The sequence below is a fragment of the Chiloscyllium plagiosum genome, chromosome 32 (assembly GCF_004010195.1).
Source record: "Chiloscyllium plagiosum isolate BGI_BamShark_2017 chromosome 32, ASM401019v2, whole genome shotgun sequence".
NCBI classification, from domain to species: domain Eukaryota; kingdom Metazoa; phylum Chordata; class Chondrichthyes; order Orectolobiformes; family Hemiscylliidae; genus Chiloscyllium; species Chiloscyllium plagiosum.
The window spans coordinates 31,634,450-31,662,062 of NC_057741.1; the positions used below are offsets into that span (position 1 = coordinate 31,634,450).

The 27,613-nt window shown below is 42.6% G+C and overlaps 2 protein-coding genes across 5 annotated transcripts in view; both read right to left on the reverse strand.

The window, feature by feature from the left end:
• The window catches only part of LOC122539480 (probable E3 ubiquitin-protein ligase HERC4), a 67,785-nt gene extending 60,085 nt beyond the window's left edge, over nucleotides 1–7,700 (reverse strand). For all 4 annotated transcript variants that reach the window (XM_043674357.1, XM_043674358.1, XM_043674356.1 and 1 more), the window contains exon 1: nucleotides 7,372–7,700. In XM_043674357.1, the coding sequence (XP_043530292.1) occupies nucleotides 7,372–7,552 (181 nt within the window). In that variant the 5' untranslated portion in view covers nucleotides 7,553–7,700. The remainder of the gene's footprint in view (nucleotides 1–7,371) is intronic.
• Nucleotides 7,701–17,378: 9,678 nt separating this feature from the next.
• Nucleotides 17,379–27,613, reverse strand: part of LOC122539482 (probable E3 ubiquitin-protein ligase HERC3) — a 52,808-nt gene continuing 42,573 nt past the window's right edge. The window contains exons 21-24 of the mRNA XM_043674360.1: nucleotides 27,000–27,085; nucleotides 23,605–23,785; nucleotides 22,418–22,517; nucleotides 17,379–19,407 (exon numbers count right to left, since the gene is read on the reverse strand). Of these exons, the coding sequence (XP_043530295.1) occupies nucleotides 19,187–19,407; nucleotides 22,418–22,517; nucleotides 23,605–23,785; nucleotides 27,000–27,085 (588 nt within the window). The 3' untranslated portion in view covers nucleotides 17,379–19,186. The remainder of the gene's footprint in view (nucleotides 19,408–22,417; nucleotides 22,518–23,604; nucleotides 23,786–26,999; nucleotides 27,086–27,613) is intronic.

The following is a 27,613-nucleotide window of genomic DNA, read 5'->3' on the forward strand; positions in this document are numbered from 1 at the left end:
AGAGCGGTGGATGTAGTGTACATGGATTTTAGTAAGGCATTTGATAAGGTTCCCCATGGTAGGCTTATGCGGAAAGTCAGTAGGCATGGGATAGAGGGAAATTTGGCCAATTGGATAGAAAACTGGCTAACCGGTCGAAGGCAGAGAGTGGTGGTAGATGGTAAATATTCAGCCTGGAGCCCAGTTACAAGTGGAGTTCCGCAGGGATCAGTTCTGGGTCCTCTGCTGTTTGTAATTTTTATTAATGACTTAGATGAGGGAGTCGAAGGGTGGGTCAGTAAATTTGCAGATGATACGAAGATAGGTGGAGTTGTGGACAGTGAGGAGGGCTGTTGTCGGCTGCAGAGGGACTTAGATATGATGCAGAGCTGGGCTGAGGAGTGGCAGATGGATTTCAACCCTGCCAAGTGTGAGGTTGTCCATTTTGGAAGAACAAATAAGAATGCGGAATACAGGGTTAACGTTAGGGTTCTTAGTCAGGTGGAGGAACAGAGGGATCTTGGGGTCTATGTACATAGATCTTTGAAGGTTGCCACTCAGGTGGATAGAGTTTGTAAGAAGGCCTATGGAGTATTATCGTTCATTAGCAGAGGGATTGAATTCAAGAGTTGTGAAGTGATGTTGCAACTGTACAGGATTTTGGTTAGGCCACATTTGGAGTACTGTGTGCATTTCTGGTCGCCTCACTTTAGGAAAGATGTGGGAGCTTTGGAGAGGGTGCAGAGAAGATTTACCAGGATGTTGCCTGGAATGGAGAATAGGTCGTACGAGGATAGGTTGAGAGTGCTAGGCCGTTTCTCATTGGAACGGCGAAGGATGAGAGGTGACTTGATCGAGGTTTATAAGATGATCAGAGGAATAGACAGAATAGACAGTCAGAAACTTTTTCCCCAGGCACAACAGAGTGTTACAAGGGGACATAAATTTAAGGTGAAGGGTGGAAGGTATAGGGGGGATGTCAGGGGTAGGTTATTTACCCAGAGAGTGGTGGGGGCATGGAATGCGCTGCCTGTGGGAGTGGCAGAGTCAGAATCATTGGTGACCTTTAAGCGGCAATTGGATAGGTACATGGATGGGTGCTTAAGCTAGGACAAATGTTCGGCACAACATCGTGGGCCAAAGGGCCTGTTCTGTACTGTATTGTTCTATGTTCTATGTTCTATTTACCAGGATGTTACTGGGAATAGAGGAAATTGGATTATAAGGAGAGGCTGAATAGGCTGGGACATTTTTCATGAGCATAGGAGGTTGAGGAGTGATGTTATAGAGGTTTACAAAATCATGAGGGGTGTAGATAAGGGCCATTAGGAAATTAGGTTAGGAAACACTTCTCTTTAAAAAGGGGTTCTAAAGATCAGAAACTCCATCCCCATTCGAATATGATGCTGAGTCAAAGATTCTTAGACATCACCTTCCAAACCCACAACCACTATGATCTAGAAGGACAAGGACAACACATATATGGGAATACCACTAGTGTTTCCTGTAAAGCCACTCACTATCCTGACTGGGAAATATGTCATTGTTCCTTCACTGTCACCGTTAAAATCCTTGAATTCCCTCCTGACCCACATTGTGGGACCATCAACAGCGCACGGACTGCAGCAGTTCAAGGAGGCAGCTCACCACCACCTTACCTTCTGAACAGTTTACAGAGACATGGAAAAAATCTGCAGAAAGCTGTAACACAAAGGGATTTGGGGGCACTTGTACACAAAACACAAAATGCTAGCACACAAATGCAGCAGGTAATCAGGAAGGCTAATGGAATGTTGGTTCTTATTTCAAGGGGGTTGGAGTATAAGGATAGTGAAATTTTACTGCAGCTCTACAAGGTGTTGGTGAGACCACATCTGGAGTATTGTGAGCAGTTTTCATTCCTTTATTTAAGAAAATATATCATTTCATTGGTGGCTCATAGGATGGTCCTGAACATGGAGGGATTATTTTACATGCAAAAGCTAAATAGGTTGGGACTCTACTCACTGGAATTTAGATTAATGAAAGTCACCTAATTGAAACACATATGTGATTCTTATAGGGCTTGACAGGGCAAATGCTAAGAGGATATTCCCCCATATGAGACAGTCTAGGACCACATGGCATAGTCTCAGGATACAGGGGTACCAATTTAAGCCTAATATGAGGAGGAATTTCTTCTGGTTGAGGGTTGTGAGTTTTTGGAACTCATTGCCCGAGGGAGCTGCGGGGGCAAAGTCATAGAGTTGTATAACATGGAAACAAATCCTTCAGCCCAACTTGTCCATGCCGATATGCTATTCTAAACAGAACTAGTCTCATTTACCATGTTTGGCTCACGTTCCTCAATACTTTTCCTAAGATGTACCTATCCAAAAATCTTTTAAATGTTTCAATTATACTTGCCTCTACTGATGAATAGTCTGGGACTTTTTTCATGAGCGTAGGAGGTTGAGGTTTATAAAATCATGAGGGGTGTAGATATGGGCTATTAACCCTCTTCCCTGTAAAACCCCCATGAAGCCCCATGTACCTTCCCCTGCAACTGGAAAAGATGCAAAACCTGCCAGTGCACCATCCCCCTCAACTCCATCCAGGGCCCCAAACAGTCCTTCCAGGTGAGACTGAGGTTCACCTGCCTCTCTTCCAACCTAGTTCACTGTATCAGGTGCTCCCAATGTGGTCTTCTCTACATTGGGGAGACTAAATGTAAACTTAGGGAATGGTTCGCCAAGCATCTTAGCCGGGCCCGCGGGGGCTAACTGGACCTCCTAGTCACTGCCCGTTTTAATTCCCTTCCCGACATGACCATCCTTAGCCTCCTCTATTGCCACAACGAACCAAACCACAAATTGGAGGAACAACACCTCATCTTTTGCCTAGACAGCCTACAGCCTGGAGGACTCAACATCGAGTTCTCCAATTTCAAATAACCTCCATTCCCACGCCCCCACGACTCCCTTCCCAGCTCCTCCCCCTCCTTTCCACTCGTCCCTGCCACCAACCAGAGTCGTTCCTTCCATTGACCAACCAGGTTGTACCCCCAACCTGGGGATAGGGATCTTCACCTATCGCCCCCCCACTTCACTACCCTGCCCCACCATCCCCTTTATCTGCAGCTCCCACTACACCCACCTCAGTCCTGAAGAAGGGTTACACTCAAAATGTCGACTTCTTCACCTTCTGATCTGCCTGGCTTGCTGTGTTCTGCCAGCCTCCTGCCTGTCGGCTTTGGATTCCAGCATCTGCAGCTTTTTTGTCTTTACTACTGCCTCTGGCAGCTCATTCCATCTGCACTCCACCCTCTGTGTGAACAAGTTGCCCCTCAGGTCCCTTTTAATTCTTTCCTCTTTCACCTTAAACATATGCCCTCTAGTTAAACTCCTCTACTTCAGGGAACAAGATCTTGGCTATTCACCTTGTTTATGCTCCTCATGATTTTATAAACTTCTATAAGGACACCCTTCAGCCTCCTACGTTCCAGGGAAAAATGTCCCAGCCTCTCCTTATAACTCAAACCTTCCAGTCTCAGTAACATCTTTGTAAATCTTTTTTGCACTCGTTCCAGTTTAATAACATCCCTCCTGTGGCAAAGCCACCAGAATTGCATGCAGTACTCCAAATGTAACCTTATCAATGTCTTGTACAGCCGCAGCATGACATCCCAACTCCTGTACTCAATGCTCTGACTGATGAAGGCAAATAAATACCCTTTTCAATAACTCATTTGAATCTGCTCCTGTCAAACCTCCAGACAGTGCATTCCATGCCCAAATACTCACTGAGTTAAGTATCTTCCCACATCACGTTTACTGTTGGAGCTTTTGCACACTTTAGTTTCTTGATCAAGGAGAGGATGCTTAGAAGTATCAAGAACAGAAATTACTGGAAAGGCTCAATGGGTCTGGCAGTGCCAAGTGATTTCTTCACCACGCTGTCTACCTGAGATGCCACTTTCATGGAACTGTGTACCCACACCCCTAGGTTTCTCTGTTCAACAGCACTCCCCAGGGCCCTGCCATTAATTATGTAATATCTTGCCCTGGTTTGTTTTGCCAAAGTGTAACACCTCACATTTATCCAAATTAAACTCCATCTGCTACTCCTGGCCCAGTTGATCAAAGTGCCATTGTATTCTTAGGTAACTTTCTTCACTGTCCACTATACCATCAATTTTGGTGTCATCCACAAACTTACTGACCATGCCTCCAATATTGCCATCCAAATTTTTTATATATATGACGAGCAACAGCGGACTCAGCACCAATCCTTGCGGCACACTGCTGATCATAGGCCTTCAGTCTGAATAACCACCCTCTACCACCCCCTTCTGTCTCCAACTGGCTAGCTCTCCCTGGATCCCGTGTGATCTAATCTTACTAACCAGTCTAGCATGTGAAAACTTGTCGAAGGCCTTGCTAATGTCCACATAGACAATGTCTACCACTCTGTATTCATCTAATATTCCAAGATGAACTCATGACAGTGGAGGCAGAATGAAGATAGACTCTCTGTCAGTTATATCTTTATATTCTCTTTATTCTTAAACTATTCAAAATGGTACTGGATTGTGGCAACAATTGAAGCTTTTTACTGTATTATTCATTGTAAAATGCAAGTGACAATAAATCATTCAAATTCAAACATCAACTTGGTCACCTCTTCAAAAGATGCAATCAAGTTAGTGAGACACAATTTCCTATGCGCAAAGCCATGCTATTCCTAATTAATCCTTGTCTTTCCAAATATACGTCGAACCTTTCTCTCAGAATCCTCTCCATCAACTTACCACCGACATCAGGCTCATTGGTCTGTAGTTCCCTGCTTTTCCTTGTAGCCTTTCTTAAATAATGGCATATTAGCCATCCTCTAGTCTTCCAGCACCTCAATTGTTGCTGATGATGTTACAAATCTCTCTGCTAGGGGCCCCGCAATTTCTTCCCTAACTTCCCAAATGTCCTGGGATATACTTGATCAGATCCCAGGGATTCATCCATCTTTATGCATTTAAGACCTCCAGCATCTCCTCTTCTGTAATATTGACTCTTTCCAAGATATCACTATTTATTTCCCCCAAGTTCCCTAGCGTCCATGTCTTTCTCCACAGTAAATACTGCCACAAAATATTAATTTAATATCTCACCCATCTCCCATGATTCCACACTTAGACAGACTCATAGTTCCCTTTGAAGGGTCCTAATCTCCCCCAAGTACTATTTTGCCTGCTATATTCTTGTAGAGTCTCTTTAGATTCTCCTTAATCTTATTTGCCAAGGCTGTCTCATATCCCCTTTTTGCCCTCCTGATTTCCTTCTTAAGTGTAATCCTACACTCCCTATACTCCTCAAGGGATTCACTTGATCCCAGCTTTCTAAACCTAGCATATGCCTCCTTCTTTTTCTTGACCTGAGGCTCAATATCTATAGTCGTCCAGTATTCCCTACTCATGCCAGCCTTGCCCTTCACACTAACTGGAACATGCCATCCATTAATTCTCGTTATCGCACTTTTGAAAGCCTCCCACTTGCCAGTTGTCCATTTACCTGCAAACAGCCTTCCCCAATCAACTTTGAAAGTTGTATGTAATGCCATCAAAATCGACCTTCCCCAATTGAGAAATGTAACTTGTGAAGCAGGCCTATCCTTTTCTCTTAAAACTAATAGAATTAGTTGTGCTCCCCACTAAGCCCTCAGTCACTTGCCCTGCCTTATTTCCCAAGATGTGGTGGAGTTTTGCCCCTTCTCTAGTATGGCCATCTACATATTGATTGCTGACCACTGGGAGGGCCTGTGTGATAATCCCATAAAAGTGATCACCTTCTCCTTGTTTCTCAGTTCCACTCATTTGCCATCACTGGAAATCCACAAGGAATAGTCTCTTTGAGTACTGCCGTGATAGTTCCCTCCTCTCTTGCCTCCCTTCCATCCTTCCTGTAGGATTTGTAACCCAAAACATTGAGCTGCCAATCCTGTCCCTCCCTCAGCCATGTTTCTGCAATTCCTATGATATCCCAGTCCCATGTTCCCATCCGTACCCTGAGTTCATTTGCTGTATCTGTCAGGTCACTTGCATTGAAATAAATGCAGTCTAATTTATCAGTCTTCCCTCATTCTCAGCCGTGCTATTGCCTGCCTTGACTATATAACTTGCTCTCTCTAACTCCTGGACTAGCCTCAACCTTCTCTCTTGTAGATACATTGAGATGGAACCCAGAGAGAGTGTGAGAGACATTTGAAAGGAGTAGGAACAAGAAGATAATAGAGAGCAAGGTAGGAGAAGAAGAAAAGCTGAATTATGTGATAATAAAAGCTAAGAGTAGGAGAAAATGGGTTTAGCTTCTGATTTACTAATCTTAAAGAGAAGACCCACTGGACTTTGATGGGTGCCCTCGTCACATCCCTGTTATTGTTGGTTAAAATGCCAATTAATGTGCCCTTGGTGGGTCATGAAACCCCCCCTGGGCAATGATAATGGTCCATCCATCCAGGGGCTTAAAATCAACTCCAGTGGTGTGAATAGAGCAAAGTTTCACTGTGAGACAAATATTATCAATCCAAATCCCCAGAGAATTTACAAGTTTGATCAACATTTTTTGCTTCCACAACGATTTTGCTGGCTCTGTTCGCTCATCGTTGGATTTTGTACAGGATCAAACTGAGCTGATGTTTGGAGGCAGCTGCTTCGTGGCTGAGAGCCGGATTCTGACTGTTATTGTTGCAGCTGTCCATGTGATTGAGAGAAACGAAACCGAAAGATGCCACAAACAAAAATGAAGAAACGTAATTTAGAGAGAGCAGGGGAAGGGATGTGTGGGAAGAAATGTACCACATCTCTCTGGAAATTTCACTTAAAACCCAAACCATCGTAATCCTGCTTTGTATAATCGACACTCACATTACAACCAATAACCGCGTTCCAACTAACCAATATATTCGAACCCATAACTAACTTATAGTTGATGTCCACATTATATCTAGCATCCACATTATAACCGACATCTACATTATAATCGACACTCAAACTGTAGCTATAGTTGGACAAATGCAGTGTGCGACTCGGCCACTGCATTAAAATAAACATAAAATTGTCCCCGGAATTGTATTTAATTTGAATGAATTATCAGGCTGTAACAAGAGTCTTAAATAAACATTTAACAAGGATTGGGCAATAAATGCTGACTCAGTCAGCGACCCATAAATGAATACAAACGCAATGTAAGATTTATAATACGTGGTGTCCCATCCCACACATCGTTAGCTACAAACTTCGAACACCTTATTTGCTTTGCAATACGTCTACATCTTCACATGTACATCTTCAGATATATAACCATTTAATTTTAAACAATTCTTCCTATTATAGACAGGATTGTTATATTTCCATTTCCTCACCAGGTTTTGATTTTCGCTTCCATCCGCGGGCTCTGGTATAAACTTTCCCGTTTTCCAACACAAACACAGTGACTCCTTCCCGGCTGCAAATATGTTGAACTCTCTCTCCTTTGAGAATCTCCTCTGACTGAGAGCAGGGATTCTGTCCGCTCCCTGAGGTCAACTCCCCCCAAGACAACATCCTCCTCTCTCTCTCTCTGCCTGCTTTATTATTCCTTCTTCAATCTAGTGGGAACCGAGAGAGAGGAATATAAAAATCACAACTCAGAAAGTCAGATATAAAATACTCCTGCCGGGCAACCAACACTGCCTTTGACAATGCAGCCCCACACACAGAATATATTCAAATCTTTGGGGGAATTCCCTTTTTATGGCTCCGCCTCTGATCCAGTGGCGCGAGCCAATTGCAACGCGAATTGAAATATTTTGGAGACTAACTTTCCAATGTATTGAGTTTCCATTTCCGACTGATCATGAAAGAGAACTGAATCCGAAACCGAATCTGAGGCCACATCAGGAACTCGGGGTACAGTCGGCGAATGAAAATCGACTCAGAATATCTAAACAGATCCCATATAAACATTAAAGAGGAAACCACTCTGTTGGTAAACAAGCAAGATACCGTGGATGGTGGAAATCTAAAACAAAAACAGGGGGTGCTGGAGTAACTCACCAGGTCTGATAGCAATTTTTTTTCTCAGGAGGGAGAAAACAGAGTTAATGTTTCGAGTCCAGAATGACTTCTTCAGAATTGAAAGTTTTGGAATTTTTTTTATTTCATTTTTAAACAGAGGGTCAGTGCAATAGACCAAGGGGTTGTTAGTGGTGGTGAAAGGCAAAAAGATGTAAAATAGGTCTAAAGTAAGGTGTCAAAGGGAGAGCTTGGGTCCTCTCTACTAAGAGCAAAGTAAACAAGACACAAACTAGCCAACAAAATATCTGAAAGAACTGGGATCCTGTAAATTACAAACAAAAACAGAAATTGCTGGAAAAGCTCAGCAGGTCTGGTAGCATCTGTTGAGAGAAATCAGAGTTAACCTTCCAGGTTCGGTGACCCTTCCTCAGAACTGATGATAGCTGGGAATAAAAACTACACAAGTTTGTGGAGAGTGGGGGAATGTGAGGAAAAATGGAGAACAGTCACAATGCAGTCATGATTTGGAGGTGCCAGTGTTGGACTGGGGTGGACAAAGTTAAAAATCACACAACACCAGATCATAGTCTAACAGGTTTACTTGGAAGCGCTAGCTTTCAGAGCATTGCTCCTTCATCAGGTGGTTATGGTGTTAGGGTGGCACGGTGGCTCAGTGGTTAGCACTGCTGCCTCACACCACCAGGGTCCCAGGTTTGAATCCAGCCTTGGGTGACTGTCTGTGGGGAGTTTGCACATTTTCTCCGTGTCTGTGTGGGTTTCCTCCTGGTGCTCCGGTTTCCAGATGTGCAGGTCAGGTGATTTGGCCATGCTAAATTGCCCATAGTGTTAGGTGTTAGTCAGATGGAAATGGGTCTGTGTGGGTTACTCTTCGGAGGGCCGGTGTGGACTGGTTGGGCCGAAGGGCCTGTTTCCACACTGTAGGGAATCTAATCTAATCTAATCTAAATTGGTGTTTGTGACTATTAACATAATGCAGTTAGTTTCTAAAGTTATGGAATTCAACATTGTGACCTCAAGTCTGTACAGTGACTAAGCAGAAAATGAGGCATTGTTCCTGGAATTTGTGTTCTGCTTTGTTGGAGCATTGGAGCTGACCCAGGACAGAAATGTTAGCATGAGTTAATTGAAACGGCAAGCAACTAGGATGTTGAGGTCAATCCTATGTACAGAGTGGAGATGTTCCACAAAGCAGTCACCCAGACGTATTTGCTCTTGCCAATGTAAAAGCAACAGCTTTGTGAGCAGCGAATGCAGTAGACTAGGTTGAAAGAAGTGACGACTGTTTCACCAAGAAGGTGGAGTTAGTATTACTGGCTAACCTGAGCTATGAAACAGCAAGAATGTTTCTGTTTGTGCAGGACTTGACTCATTTGCATTCTGCTGTCTGAGCCCAACTTTTCCACCAACTCCCCTCTCCACTCACTTTATTACTGCCCCTTTAAACAACTGGTAACCAAGAGAAGGGAAAATCCAATTCTCATTGGGTCTGGAGTCAATGTTGAGGCCTCCCAGGGCAACTTCCTTTCAAACTGCATACCCACTGAGCTGCCATCTCTGCTGCGCCTGTCCAGCTGGTGGGACAGGACACATCCAGGGATTGTGATGATGGTGTCTGAGACGTTGTCTGTAAGGTATGATTCCGTGAGTATGACTAGGCCAGACTATTGCCTGACTAGAGTTTAGATTAGAGTGGTGCTGGAAAAGCACAGCAAGTCAGTCAGCATCTGAGGACTAGTCTGTGAGACAACTCTCCCAATTTTGGCACTAGCCTCCAGGTGTTTGTGAGGAGGACTTTGCAGGGTCTTACAATCCTTAGAATCTCTACAGTGTAGAATCAGGTCCTTTAGCCCAGTAGGTCCACACCATCCTTCCAAACAGACCTCGACTGGACTATTTGTGCCGTTGTCCTTTCTGGTGCTTAAGTCAATGCCCGGTGATCTGTCCGGTTTCATATCTTTGAGATTTTTTTAGTGATTGGTGCAAATGACTAGCTTGCTAGGCTAGTTCAGAGGGCAATTGAAAGTCAACCACTTTGCTATGGGTCTGAAGTCACATGAGGCCAGACCAGGTGAGGATGACAGATTTCCTTCCTTGAAGGACGTTAGTGAACCAGTTGGGTTTTCCAACAATCAACAATGATTTCATGGTTATCAATAGATTCTTAATTCCAGTTTTTTTTTATTGAAGTCAAAATCCAACATCTCCCGTGGTGGAATTTGAACCCAGGTCCCCAGAACATTAGCTGGGTACCTGGATTAATTGTCTCACGATAATACACTATGCCATTTCCCTCACGCTAGAGATAGTCCGATAAAAATAAAATTCCTTTTCTGTAGCTCAAGTTCAAACAAACTGCCTTTGAGAGTCTCTCTCACAAAGACATACAGAATATCTTTCCTTATTTAAGGAATTCCCTTCTTCCGCCACTGCCACTCTACAACAGTACGAGCCACTGGCAACTAAAATCGAACAATATGAGAAGTAAACTTTCAACCACATTTACTCAATTGATATCCGATCACTTTGTAGGGTCCGGCCTGGTATTACAATCTGCGGCATGATGTGATAGCATTACAACTGCTTCATTGTTACTTTAAATTAATTTGTCTGTACGTGTTATGAAATCTGTGCGGTAGGTTGAACCTGAACCTAGATTTTCCAAGCCCAAGTTCAGGTAGCGACACTGCCATTTCACTGTAAAAGCCCTTAGAACTACTTCTAGACTTGGGATATATTTCACTGGTATACTAATGCCATATCTCAATGTGGTGCGGAATATTAATATAGATAGGAGGCCGTTCAACACTTGCACTGCTGTGACTTATACGGATAAGGAACAAGAGTAGACCTTTGGAGCCTTGTCTGGCATTCAATAAGATCGTGGCTGACCTTATTTTAACCTCAATTCTACTTTCCTGCATATCCCCAAAATCTTTCATTACCTCGGCAATCAATAATCTTTCTCCTTCTGCCTTAAAACTATTTAAAGTTTCTGCATCCACGGCCTTTTGAGGAAGGGAATTCCAAAGATTCACAGCCCTCTGAAAGGGAAAAAAACTATCTTGTCTCTGTTTAAATGGGTAACACCTATTTTTATGCTATGACTCCAAACTCTTTCTATTTTGCACAATAAGCTGAATTATTCATGAAAGCCATGTAGTAATATGAGTCCTCTGTGTGCTATACTAATTTATATGGCCTCCTTAGGAGCAATCTTTCCTGTTTAATGACAGAAGAATTCTGATTCACGAGACGTAAGGCTGTGTAAAACTTAATCCAACATTCTTCACTGATACTGTAACTCTCAGTTGGCTGGAAGGTTGGTTTGTTGCGCAGAGCGATGCCAACAGCAACAGTTCAATTCCTGCAACTGCTGAGGGCACCCCAAAAAACCTGCCATCTCAACCTCTCCCCTTGCCTGTGGTGTGGTGGCCCTCAGGTTAAAACACCACCAGTCGTCTCTGTCCATGAGAAAGTCTGGTAGGCTTACGGTGACTTTATTTTACCAATAAACTTAATAATGTTGTATGTTTATTGTAATATTTCTGCAAACATTCTCTTTTAATGCTCAAAGGCAGAATAAAGAATATGATGAAGACCTTTAATATATCTTTATTATGTGGGACCTTGGCTTGTAAAGTACATGAGTTTTTAGTTTTCAGCTGTTCTGTGAAGGTGTGTGCTGATTGAGGGTCAAAAACTCGAATTAGCAATTATTCCAGACAGCATTTCCAATAAATCATGTGATATAGGCTAAATGATTAGACAAGCTAAATGCTGAGATAATTGCTGTAGTGTTTATTAACGACAGGTAGTTCTCCTATAACGCAATACTCAGTACTCTGACCTAACAGTTAGCCTAACACAAACAAAGCATAGTCTAACTAAATATTGTAAGTCATATATTTTAATGAAATAGTACAGTAAATTTAATAGTTTAAACACTAAAATCACTGACTACAGCACTTTACCTTTCACAAAGCTCTTCACCAGAAAGCTCGTGAACTGACTGACCACGTGATTCCGACGTGGAATCCAGTTCTCCTCAAGTTTCTCCACCAGTTTGAAATAAAGGGCGGCATGGTGGCTCAGTGGTTAGCACTGCTGCCTCACAGCACCAGCGACCTGCGTTCAATTCCAGCTTTAGGTGACTCTGTGTGGAGTTTGCATGTTCTCCAGGTGTCTGCGTGGGTTTCCTCTGGGTGCTCCAGTTTCTTCCCACAATCCAGAGATGTGCAGGGTGGGTGAATTGGCCAAGCTAAACTGCCCATAGTGTTCAGGGATGTGTAGGTTAGGTGCATTAGTCAGGGATAAGTGCAGGAGAGCGGAATGGGGTTGGGTGGGTTACTCTTTGGAGGGTCACTGTGGACCTGTTGGATCAAAGGGCCTGTTTCTACACTGTAGAGATTTTTAAGTTCCTTCTTAATGTAAACTACATTCCACAGCTTCGAGCTAAGTTTCAAGGCTTGCAGAGCTGATTGCATCCCTGTTTTAGCTCAACACGCTGAATTTGCATTTTGGAAAATGGAAACAGACCCTTCGGTTCAACCCGTCCATGCTGACCAGATATCCCAACCCAACCTAGTCCCACATCAATTTCTTTAGTCATCCAGCATTCCCTATACCTACCCTAAGAGGAATATACTTTCTCTGGATTCTCCTTATCTTATTTCTGAAGACTTCCCATTTTCCATCCGTCCCTTTACCTGCGAACATCTGCCCCTAATCAGCTTTCGAAAGTTCTTGCCTAATACCGTCAAAATTGGCCTTTCTCCAATTTAGAACTTCAACTTTTAGATCTGGTCTATCCTTTTCCATCATTATTTTAAATCTAATAGAATTATGGTCGCTGGCCCCAAAATGCTCCCCCACTGACATCTCAGTCACCTGCCCTGCCTTATTTCCCAAGAGTTGGTCAAGTTTTGCACCTTCTCTAGTAGGTACATCCACATACTGAATCAGAAAATTGTCTTGTACACACTTCACAAATTCCTCTCCATCTAAACCTTTGACACCATGGCAATCCCAGTCGATCCCCTGCCATAACTACCCTATTATTCTTACAGATAGCTGAGATCTCCTTACAAGTTTGTTTCTCAGTTTCCTTCTGACTATTAGGGAGTCTATAATACAATCCCAATTAGGTGATCATCCCTTTCTTATTTCTCAGTTCCACCCAAATAACTTCCCTGGATGTATTTCCGGGAATATCCTCCCTCAGCACAGCTGTAATGCTATCTCTTAAAACACACACACACACACACACACCCATCCTCGCCTCCGTTTCTATCCTTCCTGTAGCATTTGTATCCTGGAACATTAAGCTGCCAGTCTTGCCCATCCCTGAGCCATGTTTCTGTAATTGCTATGATATCCCAGTTCCATGTTCCTAACCATGCCCTGAGTTCATCTGCCTTCCCTGTTAGGTCCCTTGCATTGAAATAAATGCAGTTTAGTTTATTAGTCCTACCTTGCCCTTGCCTGCCCTAACTGTTTGACTCACTTCTGTTCTCAACTGTACCAGTCTCAGATCGATCTCTTTCCTCAATATCTCCCTGGGTCCCAACCCCCCCACCCCCAACCTTACTAGTTTAAATCCTCCCGAGTAGCTCTAGCAAATATCCCTGCCAGTATATTAGTCCCCTTCCACTTTAGGTCCTTCTTGTACATGTCACTTCTATCTCAAGAGATTCCAATGATCCAAAAATGTGAATCCTTCTCCCATACACCAGCTTGTAGAGTTTTTACAAAATAAAGACAGGTAAAGCAGGGCCAGAGGCCAGAAGTGACTACAGGTCAGAAGAAAAGCTGCTTTAACAGTAGATACATTATTTCGAAGTTTAATAGTAATCAAAGTCTTGAGTATTATTTTCGTTCGGGTCCAGTGAAAGAAATGAGTGTCTACATGTCTCAGGGAGACACAGTAATGGAGAGAATCACATCTAGTGAATGTGAAGAAAATCACTGAAAGGAAACAGTGTCAGTTGAATTAGAACTTTTAAAGTTTTAGACAATCCAAGATGGAGGATGGGAGAAAGTTGTGGTTTCTTTTGAGGCACTTTCAGTGTTGGAGCTGATTTCTTCAAATTCTTGGAGCAATAAGTACTGTTTTATAAGCTGTTGCATTGTTTTGGAACTTTGGGGAAGAAAAAAGATCAAAACAAGCACGCTTTAAAAATGGAGAATAGAATGAACTGCCAGAGGAAGTGGTGGAGGGTGGAACAATTACAACACTTAAAAGGCATCTGGATGGGTATGTGAATGGGAGGGGCTTGGAAGGATAGGGGGCAAATGCTGGTAATTGAGACTGGATTAATTTAAGATATCTGGTCAGCATGGACAAGTTGGTCCAAAGGGTCTATTTCCATGCTGTATATCACTATGAGAAAGTGAGGACTGCAGATGCTGGAGATCAGAGTAGAAGAGAGTGTTGCTGGAAAAGCACACCCAGTCAGGCAGCATCCAAGAAGCAGGAGAATTGACGTTTCGAGCATAAGCTCTTTATCACAAATGTGGGGGTGGAGGCAAGTGGGCTCAGAGATAAATAGGAGGGGTATGGGGCTTGTTGGAAGGTGGCTCGGAATGCAATAGGTAGATGAAGTTGGGGGTGAAGACGATAGATCAGAGAGGAGGGTGGAGTGGATAGATGAGAAGGAAGATGGACAGGTAGGACAGTTCAAGAGGGCGGTACCGAATTGGAGAGTTGGATTTGGGATAAGGTGAGGGGGGGAGGGGAAATGGAGAAACAGGTGAAATCCACGTTGATCCCATGTGGTTGGAGGGTCCCAAAGCAGATGATGAGGTGTTCTTTTTCCAGGCATCACGTGGCTAGAGTTTGCGGTGGAGAGGCCTAAGACTTGCATGTCCTTGGCAGAGTGGGGGGAGAGTTAGTGTTTGGCCACAGGGCAGTGGGGCTGCTTAGTGCGTGTGTCCCAGAGATATTCTTTGAAATGTTCCACAAGTTGGCGTCCTGTCTTCCTAATGTAGAGTAGACCACATCGAGAGCAATGGATACAGTAGTAGATGTGTGTAGAAGTACCGGAAATTCTTTGTTGGATGTGGAAGGATACTTTGGGGCTTTGGAAGGAGGTCAGAGTAGAGGTGTGGGACTAGGTTTTACACCTCTTATGGTGGCAAGGTACCATGCCGGGAGAGGAGGGTGGGTTGGTGGGGGGCATGGACCTAACAAGGGAGTCTCAGAGGGAATGGTCTCTCCGAAATGCAGCTAGGGGTGGGGAGGGAAATATATCACTGATGGTGGGGTCTATATGTAGGTGGCGGAGATGACGGAGGATGATGTGCTGTATCTGAAGGTTGGTGGGGTGGAAGGTAAGGGCAGGGGAGTTCTGTCCTTGTTGCGATTGGAGGGGTAGGGTTCAAGGGCAGAGGTGCGGGAAGTGGAGGAGATGTGCTGGAGGGCATCGTCGACCACAAGGGAGAGAAAATTGTGGTCTTTGAAGAAGGAGGCCATCTGGGATGTTCTATGGTGGAATTGGTCCAACTGGGAGCAGATGCGGCGGAGGTGGAGGAGTTGGGAATAAGGGGTGGTAATTTTACAGGAGGTAAGTGGGAGAGGTTGTAGTCCAGCACGTGTGAGAGTCAGTGGGTTTGAATTAGATGTCTGTGTTGAGTCAGTCACTGGAAATTTGCAGGAAGGGGAGGGAGATGTCTGAGATGGTCCAGGTGAACTTGAGGTCAGGGTGGAAGGTGTTCGTGAAGTTGACGAACTATTCAACATCCTCGTGGGAGCATGAGGTGGCGCCGATACAGTCATCGATGCAGTGGAGGAAACGATGGAGAATGGTGCCGGTGTAGCTGCGGAAAATGGACTGTTCCAAGTACCCGACGATTAGGCAGGTATATAGCTCTATTACCCTAAGTGAAGACAGGACTGACACATCATTGGGAAGGAGTATCTGTAAAGGATATTGCTGGGGAAAATATTTGAGTCTTTCCTTCTGTTCTTTATGATAATCTTTTTCAATTGTTTCCTTTTATTTGGAGTAATAAACATGTGCTTCTATTAAAATTCACTGACAGCCTCTCATAAATATGATTTAGTGACTCACCACCCCGGTACCACCTTGAAAAAGGTAATGGTTATGCTATTTCAACTAATGATTTTCTCTAGAATCTGACTTGTCCAATATTGCTTCAACTGGTCATAACAGGAGTTTGATAAAAGTAAGGAAAAGCTTTCACTGGTGAATGGATCAGTAGAGAGTCATAGAGATATATAGCATGTAAACACACCCTTCATCCAACTCAACCTTACCAAACAATTATCCTATACAAATGTAGTCCCATTTGCCAGCATTTGGCTTATATGCATCTAATTTTTTCCTATTCATATACTCATCCTAATGCCTTTTAAATGTTGTAATCTTCCTCTGGCAGCTCATTCCATTCATGCACCACCCTCTGCATGAAAAGGTTGCCCCTTAGCTTCATTTTATATCTTTTCCCCTCATCCTAAACCTTAGCCCTCTCATCTTTGGCTCCCTCACCCTGGGGAAAAGACCTTACCCTATCCATGCCTCTCATGGTTTTATAATCCTCTATAAAGTAACCAGAGGACACGGAATTAAGGTAATTGGCAATTCAAACCAGGTGGAGATGAGTAGAAAAAGCTACATGTAGTGAACTGCTATGATCTTGTGTGCTCTGCTTGGAAGTGTCATGGAAGCAGATTCAATAGTGATTTTCAAAAGGTGCTTGAATAAATATTTGAAAAGGCATGATTTGGATGTGCCAGTGGTGGACTGAGGTGGACAAAGTTAAATATCACATAACACCAGGTCATAGTTCAACAGGTTTATTTGGAAGCACAGCTTTCGGAGTGCTGCTCCTTCACCACCTAATGAAGAAGCAGCGCTTCAAATACTAGTGATTCCAATAAACCTGTTGGACTATAAGCTGGTGCTATTTGAAAAGGATGCACTTACGGGTCACGTGGGACAACAGCAAGGAAACAGGGCGAAAATAGCTTTCTATCCCTCAAAAGAAATGGTGCAGGAGCAGATTTCTAAGGAGACAGATTCACAAGTTGTTACGGGAACCACATTCACCTTCTATCTTCAGAACTGTGCAGCGATGCTTTGGTGGTTTGTGTCCTCAGTACAGCACTGGGAAAGGTTCAAGAAAATACAAGGAACCAGTTGGCAAGTTGATCGAATTGTGTCTGCATTGTATCTGTAAAGTCAGCAACAGACTGAAGCAGCAGTCATGTGGAAAGGGAGGCAATGACTGAGTCACCCTCTTGCTCTATCCACTGGCAAATGCTGGGCTGCAAAAATGAAAGCTCTATCATCACTCAATGATTACCTCTGAGACAAAGAATAAAAATCAATCATTCAATCATTTCTTTATAAATATCAAAATAAAGCTTGAATAGCTGTTTACACATTGAAATAATTAATATTTTACAAAGTGCATCAACTGTAAGACAAAGTGCACTGTTTTGGTTTCTTCATTCTAGAAGTGTGAGCTTATACGTAATGGTGAACAATGAATGACTGGATTTTTTTGTCGTAAAGCAAATATTGGTGAATGTTCTGTTGATAGTCTCATCGAGATTTTGATAAGGGTAAGCACAGAGAGAATGCAAAGAGAGAAGTTGGGGAAATTAGTACAGGATAATTAAATCAAATGGAGAATTCAGAAGAAACTTCTTCCATGGAAGAGTAGCGAGAATCTGAAACTCTACCATACTGAGTAGTTGAGACAAATAGCATGTTAATGTTCAAGTGGGAGTGAGGTAAGTGTATGAGGGCACCAGGTATAAAAGATCATGCTGGTTCCATTTGATGAGGAAGGATGAGAGTAGATGAGTAGAGCATAAATGTTGGCATAGATTGGTTGGTCTGAATGAATATGGAGCACAGAAACAAGCCAATGTAATTCTATGTGGCATGACATTACATATACTTTGAAATAACAGCAAGCTCATTAAATTTTGATGAAAAGCTTATAAGTTTGCTCCAGTCATTAAGATAAATATCAAAAGTTTTTTTTCAAAATGTGGCTAAGACTAAAACTTGTTCAAACCAATAACAGTAACAAAATCTTCTCAATCCTTACCTCCCAAGTTCATGTAATACTACCTCTGACATTTGTTTGGGTTCCAATGAGCTAAGCATATAACTAACCTTCAGTCTCCCCTAAGTCTGACCACCATCTACAAGGCACGAATCAGGAATGTGATGGAGTATTCTCCAAATGCCTGAATGGATGCAACTCCATCACTACAAGAAGTTTGGCACCATTAATGAGAAATTGATTGGCACAAATCTGCAAGATTTACTGCAGTAACTCACCGGGATTCCTTCAAAATCATCTTGCAGACCTACAACTGTTATCATTTAGAAAGACAAGGGAGCAGATGCATGGGAACATCACTGCCAGAAAGTTCCCCTCTAAGCCACACACTATCCTGACTTAGAACTATACTGTCATTTCTTCACTGTCACTGGGTCTAAATCCCAGAACTCCCTTGCACAACAGCACTCCCTTGCATAACTGGACCTAAACTTCAAGGACTGGAGCAGTTTAAGACAGTAACTCCACCACCTTTCCAAAAGCAATTAGGGATGGGCAATATGGTGGCACCCACATCCCAGAAATGAATACTGATTTTTTTTTAAAATCCCCACAGTAAGGTGCAATACCTATCATACAGAGATTACAGCAGCATCACGTTTATATGATTGGACTAGTTACCCAACAGGACTGAATGGGTCTCCAGGGATACAAGTTAAAATCTGATTATTACCACTTGAGAATATAAGTTCTAGAAGCTAAACCTGGAGGAGAAAAAGTGCAAATAGTGGGTCATTCTGATAGTCCATCAGGTTCACTTATAACTGCTGTCCTTACTGGGTCTGAACAATATATGGCCCCAGATTCACAGCAATATGACTGACTCTTTCAGGAAATGAATGTTGATGTTAACATCAGTCGCCATGTTTTGTGAATGAATGAAAATGTAACAAATGTCTCAATTTTATCATAGAGGGTTAAACTATTGCAATACCACATCCAGGTGTTTTCTGTGTTGCAATGAAACAAATGCTCTAATGCAACTTTTAAGATATAAATCAGTCATGTTTTCTTGGTCAATCACTCCGGCATTTCTCAGATGCAGATCTCTCACTGCAAATGTTACAGTTCTTGTGCATTGAATTCTTCACCGTATTCCATTGCATGAAGTAACTTCTCTGCCAATATTTCGATGCAGCTATAGTTGGGAAGGTCGAGGATCCTGCCACAGGTGTAAGCACAAGGGTATGAGGAATCTGGCGTCTCTTTCTTGGTGTTCAGAATCGTAATGGAAAAATTCTGAAACCCGCCCGCTGGGATTCTTTCACTTCCAGACAGAAAGGCTGAAAATGAGAAAAAAATAACCTTTAGATTAAAGTCATGTGCTGGTCCATTTTTGGGTCCACCTCAACGTGTACCAGGTTCCTCTGATGTTAGTCTCTGCCCTCACTTCTATACCTTTGGCCTTCTTTGATGTGAGTGATCCAGAAGTTATCACATAAGCCAAGTTCCAGGCCCAAATCTCAAACTTTACTCGTGTTGATTATATATTCTTATCTATAAAGTGCATTTGATCCCCAAAGCACAAATAAACCATCAGATGCCCTTTAAATCAGATGGAATTTCATGGCACGGTGGTACAGTGGTTAGCACTGTTGCCTCACTGCGCCAGAGATCCGGGTTCAATTCCCGCGTGAGGCGACTGACTGTGTGGAGTTTGCACATTCTCCCCGTGTCTGCATGGGTTTCCTCCGGGTGCTCCGGTTTCCTCCCACAGTCCAAAAATGTGCAGGTCAGGTGAATTGGCCATACTAAATTGCCCATAGAGTTAGGTGCAGGGATAAATGGAGGGGAATGGGTCTGGGTGGGTTGTGCTTCGGCGGGTCGGTGTGGACTTGTTGGGCCGAAGGGCCTGTTTCCACACTAAGTAATCTAATCTAATATTCTGTCAAATAAGGAGCAATTCCCATCCCTCAAAGATACATTGGAAGCAGTTCAGAGAATATTTACCAGATTAATACTTGGAATGGGGGATACTTTGACGTATGAGCCAAGGTTGGACCAGCTAAGCATGTATCCACTAGAGTTTACAAGATTAAGAAGTGACTTGATTGAAACATATAACATCCTGAGGTGTCTTGAGAAGATGCATTTGGTAAAAATAGAACCTCCTGTTGGATGATCTGGAATTAGGTCTGAAAACAGGAAGTGCTGGAGGAATTCATGACCTAGTGTCTTATTGCTGGACTGTTAATCCAGCGACCCAGGTAATTCTGGGTACCCAGGTTTGAATCCAGCCATAGCATATTTAATAAAAATTAATTAATGATGACCGTGAGTCAATTGTTGGAAAAAACCCTCTGGTTCACTAATATTCTTTAGGGAAGGAAACTGCCATCCTTACCTGATCTAGCCTATATGTGACTCCAGACGAGCAGCAATGTAGTTGACTCTTATCTGCTCTTTGGGTAATTAGGGAGAGGCAATAAATACTGGCCTAGCCAGCGACGCCCTCACCCTGTGAATGAATAATTTGTTTTAAAACTTAGCGGGTCCAGTGATAATGTGGAGAGAAAACAAAACAGTTTTGAAGAGTCATATCTGACTCAAAACATTAATTTCGTTTCTCTCTCCACAGTTGCTGCCAGACCTGCTGAGGGTCTCCAGCACTTCCAGATTTTATTTCAGATCACCAGCATCTGCAGTACTTTGCTTTTACTTGAACTGGAGATCACCATTTAAAAATAAGGGGCGGCCCATATTAGACACAGGCATGGTGATTTTCTTTTCTACCTCAGAGAATTGAGAGTCTCTGGAAAAAGCTGGGCCAGATGGTCGATAGAGTCTTGTTAAGTAAGGTGTGAAAGACTATTGAGGTAGACAAGAATAAGGTTTTGACATTACAATCAGATCAGCCATAATTTTATGAAATGGCAGAGCAGGATCAAGGGGCTGAATGGCCTACTACTTCTCCTAATTTGTACTGATTTGTATCATTATGCAGTAGCCCATTGGGACTGATGACATGAGAGACATTTTTAGATGTTAATAATTATCAATGCGATTGACATCATCTCAAGGATGAGAGACGCCAGTTAATTATACAGACCGTAAATGCTGAGATTGTTCATATAAAGTAAGAAAATTGTTCATATAAGTTGCATAAGCTAAGAGGAAATTTAAGGAGTGTTTCAAATTTTAAAGGATTTGATTCAGAAGAAATGGGAAAGTGCTTCCAATGTGAGGAGATCCTGTAATCAGACGTAGACTGAAAAGATTTTACCAAGGATTCAGTGGAGAAGTTGTTATGCAGTGAATTGCTATGATCTGGAATGGACCAGCAGAACTGGCAGTGGAAACAGCTGCAATGGTCCTTTGAGAGAGGAGGAAAGCTCTGTAATATTTCCTTCTTTCAACAATGAAAAAAGCAGCAAACAAAAACAGAAATCGTTGGAAAAACTCAACAGGTCTCGCAGCATCTGTGAAGAGAAATCAGAGTTAATGTTTCAGGTCCAGTAACTGTTCTTCAGAAGAAGGGTTAACTCTGATTTCTCTCCACAGATGCTGTGAACCTGCTGAGTTTTTCTAGCAATTTTTGTTTTTGTTTCTGATTTCCAGCATCCATACCTTTTCAGAATAAACAGCAAAAGTGAATTGGACTAATTAGCTTGTGTCAACTCTTTGAGAGAGCAACCGGCCAGATGGCTTCCTTCAATGTTATCTATTTCCATAATCCTTCTGCTTATTCCAACATTTAATTAGATCATGGTTTAACTGTGCTTCCATTGCCATCTAAATAACTTTGATCTATTAGGTAACCCTTACCTAAAAACAAATCTGTTGATTTCAGGCTTCAAAATTCTGTCTGATCCTGCACTATCAATGACTTTGATGTGTGCTCCAGGTTATTGATACACTTGGATAGCTACATGAGCAATTTCAATTTCACCAAACATAACATCCTGGTCTATGTAAACAGTCCAATCTTCTATCCATTAAAATCTCATGATGTTTTGGCGGCACGGTGGCACAGTGGTTAGCACTGCTGCCTCGCAGCGCCAGAGACCCGGGTTCAATTCCCGACTCAGGCGACTGTCTGTATGGAGTTTGCACCCCGTGTCTGCGTGGGTTTCCTCCGGGTGCTCCGGTTTCCTCCCACAGTCACAAAGATGTGCGGGTCAGGTGAATTGGCCATGCTAAATTGCCCGTAGTGTTAGGTTAAAGGGGTAAATGGAGGGGTATGGGTGGGTTGCGCTTCGGCGGGTCGGTGTGGACTTGTTGGGCCGAAGGGCCTGTTTCCACACTGTAAGTAATCTAATCTAATCTAATTAATCTAATCTAAAATTTACTTACCAAGAAATTGTAATTTCTTCTCTTTTGGTAGCTGTTCAAAGACTTTCCAAAAGTTCCTGACTGTTTTGTCAGTTTGTGTATATCCCGCATATCTTGCATTCTGTAGATATAAAACATAGATTAATGGCGATTGGCTTGTATGTCCTTGAGTTTATACAGTGGAGTGATGATCTAACTGGATTATACAAAATGATTTAAAATGGTGAAGGGAATTCTGAATCTTATTTTTGGGAAATGTCATTAAGGAATGGCATTAGGAAGGGGTTTTATAGACAAAGTTTATCAGTAATCTGGAGCACAAATCAAAGACATTGGTAGTACAGGATCAGGTGGAATTAGGTAAGGTGACGTAATAGGGGAGGCAATGATCAAGTGGTGTTATCATTGGACTGTTAATCCAGACACCTGGGTTATGTTCTGGACACCTGAGTTCAAATATCACCATAGCAGATAGTAGAATTTGAATTGAATAAAATCTGGAATTTAGATCTGACAGTGACCATGAAATGATTGTTGAGGGAAAAACCCATCTGGTTCACTTAGGTCCTTTAGGGAAGGAAACAGTCTTCCTTACCTGTTCTGGCCTACATATGACTCCAGATCAACAGCAATGTGGGTGACTCTTAACTACCCTCTGGGCGATTAGCAACCAGCAGTAAATGCTGACCTGAGCCAGCAACACTCTCATCCCATGAATGAGTTAAAAAGAACTCAATGGATCAAAGCTGTTTGAATGTCACTGGAGGTACAGATGAATCACGTTCTAACTAAAATATTGGAACAGGTTTGAGGAGGTGTGTGACCTGCTCCTATTACATTCCCGAGGAGAAAGTGAGGTCTGCAGATGCTGGAGATCAAAGTTGAAACTTTATTGCTGGAACAGCACAGCAGGTCAGGCAGCATCCAGGGAACAGGAGATTCGACGTTTCGGGCACAGGCCCTTCTTCAGGAATTAATTCAGGAATCAATTACATTCCCACCCTGTTGTACTTTCCACTGAAATTAGGTGGCTGATTGAATTTCAACTGGATGGTGTGGGTTACAAGCTCTCCATGGATTTTAATGAAGAATTGGTGTGGTTTGAAGATTATAAACTATTGTCTAATTATTGTAACACTGCATACATTCCTGTGCAGACAATAATTGTCAAGGACATTGAAAAGTAAATGTGCAACTCAGTGCCACACCTGTTCCAGCAGCTCCCACTCATATCCAGTGTTCCCCTGAATAACATTCCTCAGTTCTCCAGGGAAGAATATGTCCACCACCGGCAGTGCTGACTTCCTGAAACCTTGTGAAAAGGCTTCAAAGTGTTTCTTCACGGATATGTTCAGCTTATAATCCACGTATGCATCAACATACTGTTTCCTGTCGTTAAAGAAATTAGGTTTAGAAACTGCATTTACATATAGCTTCTCAATTCAATTAACGCTTGACCATGTAAACTCAAGGGTATGTGAGTCAATCTCCATTAACTAATCTTTTATCTACAGAATGCAGAGATCTACAATGTTATAGAAATTTGCATTCTACCCTAACACCTATCTTGCTTACATGGGCAATAGGGTTGGGCTACAAATGGACCACACATGCAATCTGGCTCAGTGGTTAGCATGCTGCCTTACAGTGCTAGGGACCAAGGTTCGATTCCAGCCTCAGGCAACTGTCTGTTTGAATGTTCTCCCTATGTCTGTGTGGGTTTCCTCCCTCAGTCCAAAAATGTGCAGGTTAGGTGGACTGGCCATGCTGAATTATCCTATAGTGTCCAGGGAATGTGTGGGCTAGCTGGATCAGCCATGGTGAGGTGCTCTTTGGAGAGTTGGTGCAGACTCATTGGGCCGAATGGCCTCTTTCTGCGTTGTAGGAATTCTATGAATGTCGAAAATCAATATAATGAAAGCTACTTCACTTCGATTGTTTATCAATTGCACATTGTTCACGCATAGATTCGTGGTAATACAATAACATTTTAGGATCCTCACCACTAGTGGCAATTCAAGAATTCCACACCATTTCAATCAGTGGATCTTCTTTCATAAAACTGGCTACAGGTAGTTTTTTGGTCCAGTAACGTTTAGAATGGGAGCTGAATAGGATAGTTTGAGAATTTAGATGAAGCAAGCATCAGAATGAAAAGCTTATACCAGCAAAGAGATTATGATAATGTTTGATTATTGTATAAATTGAATAAGTTCACTAATAGACTGTAGGAAGGAATCCTGCCATCCTTACCCAGATTGCCTTCTTCGTGACTTCAGTCTGATACTAAGATTGAGACACATAAATTTGGTTTGATAAGGATATCAAGGAATAGGATCAGTGGGCTGAATGGCCTACTCCTCTTCCAATGATTCTTAACAATAATGTGTTAGCAAGCCAGTCGGGTGTATGGAGCTGTTGCAAAGAATAAACTAATACTGCCTATCTATGGGCAGGATAGTGGCTCAGCAGTTAGCACTGTCGCCTCACAGCGTCAGGGACCCGGGTTCGATTCCATCCATGGGCAAGTGTCTGTGTGGCGTTTGCACGTTCTCCTTGTGTCTGTGTGGTTTTCTGCCAGGCACTCCAGTTTCCACCCACAGTCCAAAGATGTGCAGGTTAGGTTAAGTGGCCATGCTAAATTACGCATAGTGTTCAGGGATATAGGTTAGATGTCTTAGTCCTGGGTAATGCACGGTTATAAGGTAGGAGTATGGGTCTGGGTGAGTTGCTCTTTGGTGGGTCAGTGTGGACTTGTTGAGCTGAATGGCCTGTTTCTACACTGTAGGGATTATATTCAATATTAGTCAGTCACCAGTGTGGTTAATTAAATTTCGAACTAATCATAGAATCATATAACGCAGAAGTCCATAGTGTTGCTGTTGGCTCTTTGAAAATGCTATCTAAGTTTTTTTCCCAAATTCTTTTTTAAGCACATCAAATATAATGATATTGACTTCTCATGTTGTAGTAACAGTCATCTTTTTAGTCTTTGCCAATTAAACAGGAAAAACATCACTGAGTAATTCAGCCAGATCTGACTTTAAAGCAACAGTCTAATTTAACCTTCAGGAAGCCTTCGTAAAAAGGCTATTGGAGTATACATTTAGGAGAACTCTAATCAGTTGATGACCATCAGCAAAAACAGTTGGTTTCAACAATTCTAGAATCATTTGAGACAAACTGACCTATTGGAAAGTGCACATTGGTGAGAGTCACAGAATTGTTTCCAGCTGGCTTGCCTTCATGTAGATAGATGATAATTTGTTAGTTTTACTTAAAATATATTATAATAAATAATTTATAACATTAATTTGAAATGAATGGAAGGCAAGTCAGCTGTTATTCTACAACTAAAAAACAATCAATTAGACTGGAACCACAGAATCACGAGTCCATTTCGAGTAACCACAGTACAGAGAGGCGAGATTTACCTGGATATTGCCAGGACTGGAGAGCTTCCACGATGAGGAAAGATTAGATAAATTGGGGTCTTTGTGCAGTGTAAAGAAGTGGAGGTTTAATTGAGCTCTATGTCCTAAGCTCACTTGTGAAGATTGACTGCCCTTGGAAAATGATGATGAGAGTTTCTCTCTCCGAATACTAGGTTGACATCCAGCAGAGTGCACATGTCAAACGGGAATGGAGTGAATGCCAACACAAATTCATTAACTCCCATGTTACAACTAGTCATGAGGGAGAAGAGTCAGTCAGCAATTTGGCTCAGAGTACAGAGGCAACCCAGACTGACACTATGTCGATGTAAACACAATCAAAGAAATGAGCTGTAGCATGTTTAAAGAAGAGGTAAACTGATTGAGCATGTAATTGGAGGAGCTAATGACAACCATGAAACCAAACCACTGAGTAAGGCACATCCTTCAGGAGACAAGGGATATAATTGCATGTAAGTTGTATTATTGTGTTATGTATCTATGCATAAACTATACACAACACTGGATGCCATTCCACATGATTGCCTTTGGAAAATCTGCTCTACAGTCCAGATAACCCCATTTATGGAGTCATAGAGTCATACAGTACAGAAACAGACCACTCGGTCCAACTCATCTGCGCTGACCAGACATCCCAATCTAACCTAGTCCCATTTGGCCCATATCCCTTTAAACCCTTCCCATTTATATACCTATCCAGATGCCTTTTACATGTTGTAATTATACGAGCCTCCACCACTTCTTCTGGCAGCTGGTCCCAGATGCGTGAAAAGGTTGGCCCTTAGGTCCCTTTCAAATCTTGCTCCTCTCACCTTAAACATTTGTCTCTATTTTTGGATTCCCCCACCCTATGAAAAAGACCTTGCCTATTCACCGTATCCATGTCCCTCATGGTTTTATAAACCTCTATAAGGTCACCGCTCAGCCTCTGATGCTCCCACGAGAAATGCTCGAGCCTATACAGTCTCTCCCTGTAGCTCAAACCCTCCAGACCCAGCAACATCCTTATAAATCTTTTTTCCCCTCTCAAGTTTCACAACATCCTTCCCACAGAAGGCTGGCCAGAATTGCAAATAAATGCCTCTCCAGTCAAATAGCAATTTAATTCAGTTATGATTGAATAACTTAAATTAATGAAGAGCATTTACCGATTATGCTTTTGAACAGGGGTATTGATGCCATCAGGAATGAGTTCCTGTAGAACTCTATTTCCTTCAGTTGTTTCCTCAGACACCTGAAAAAAAACACACAAAGTTTTTAGCATCAAACTTCATCACCTATTTATTCAACTACATGATTCACATAAATCCAATCCACTCATTTTTCAAGCATTGAGTTGTTTCTCCAGGTCAGGTTCTACCCTGGGATGTAGGGATGGAGTAGGAGCTGTCCTCTAGCACGCCAGTCTCTGCTGCACTTACTGCGGATAAAGGCTGAGAAAGTGCAGGATTCACTAGCCTCCATTTCCTCTGGGAGAAAGTGAGGTCTGCAGATGCTGGAGATCAAAGTTGAAACTTTATTGCTGGAACAGTACAGCAGGTCAGGCAGCATCCAGGGAACAGGAGATTCGACGTTTCGGGCACAGGCCCTTCTTCAGGAATGAGCAGAGAGTGTTCAGCAGGAGAAGATAAAAGGTAGGGAGGAGGGACTTGGAGGAGGGGCGTTGGAAATGTGATAGGTGGAAAGAGGTCAAGGTGAGGGTGATAGGTCGGAGTAGGATGGAGGCGGAGAGGTCAAGAAGAAGACTACAGGTCAGGAAGGC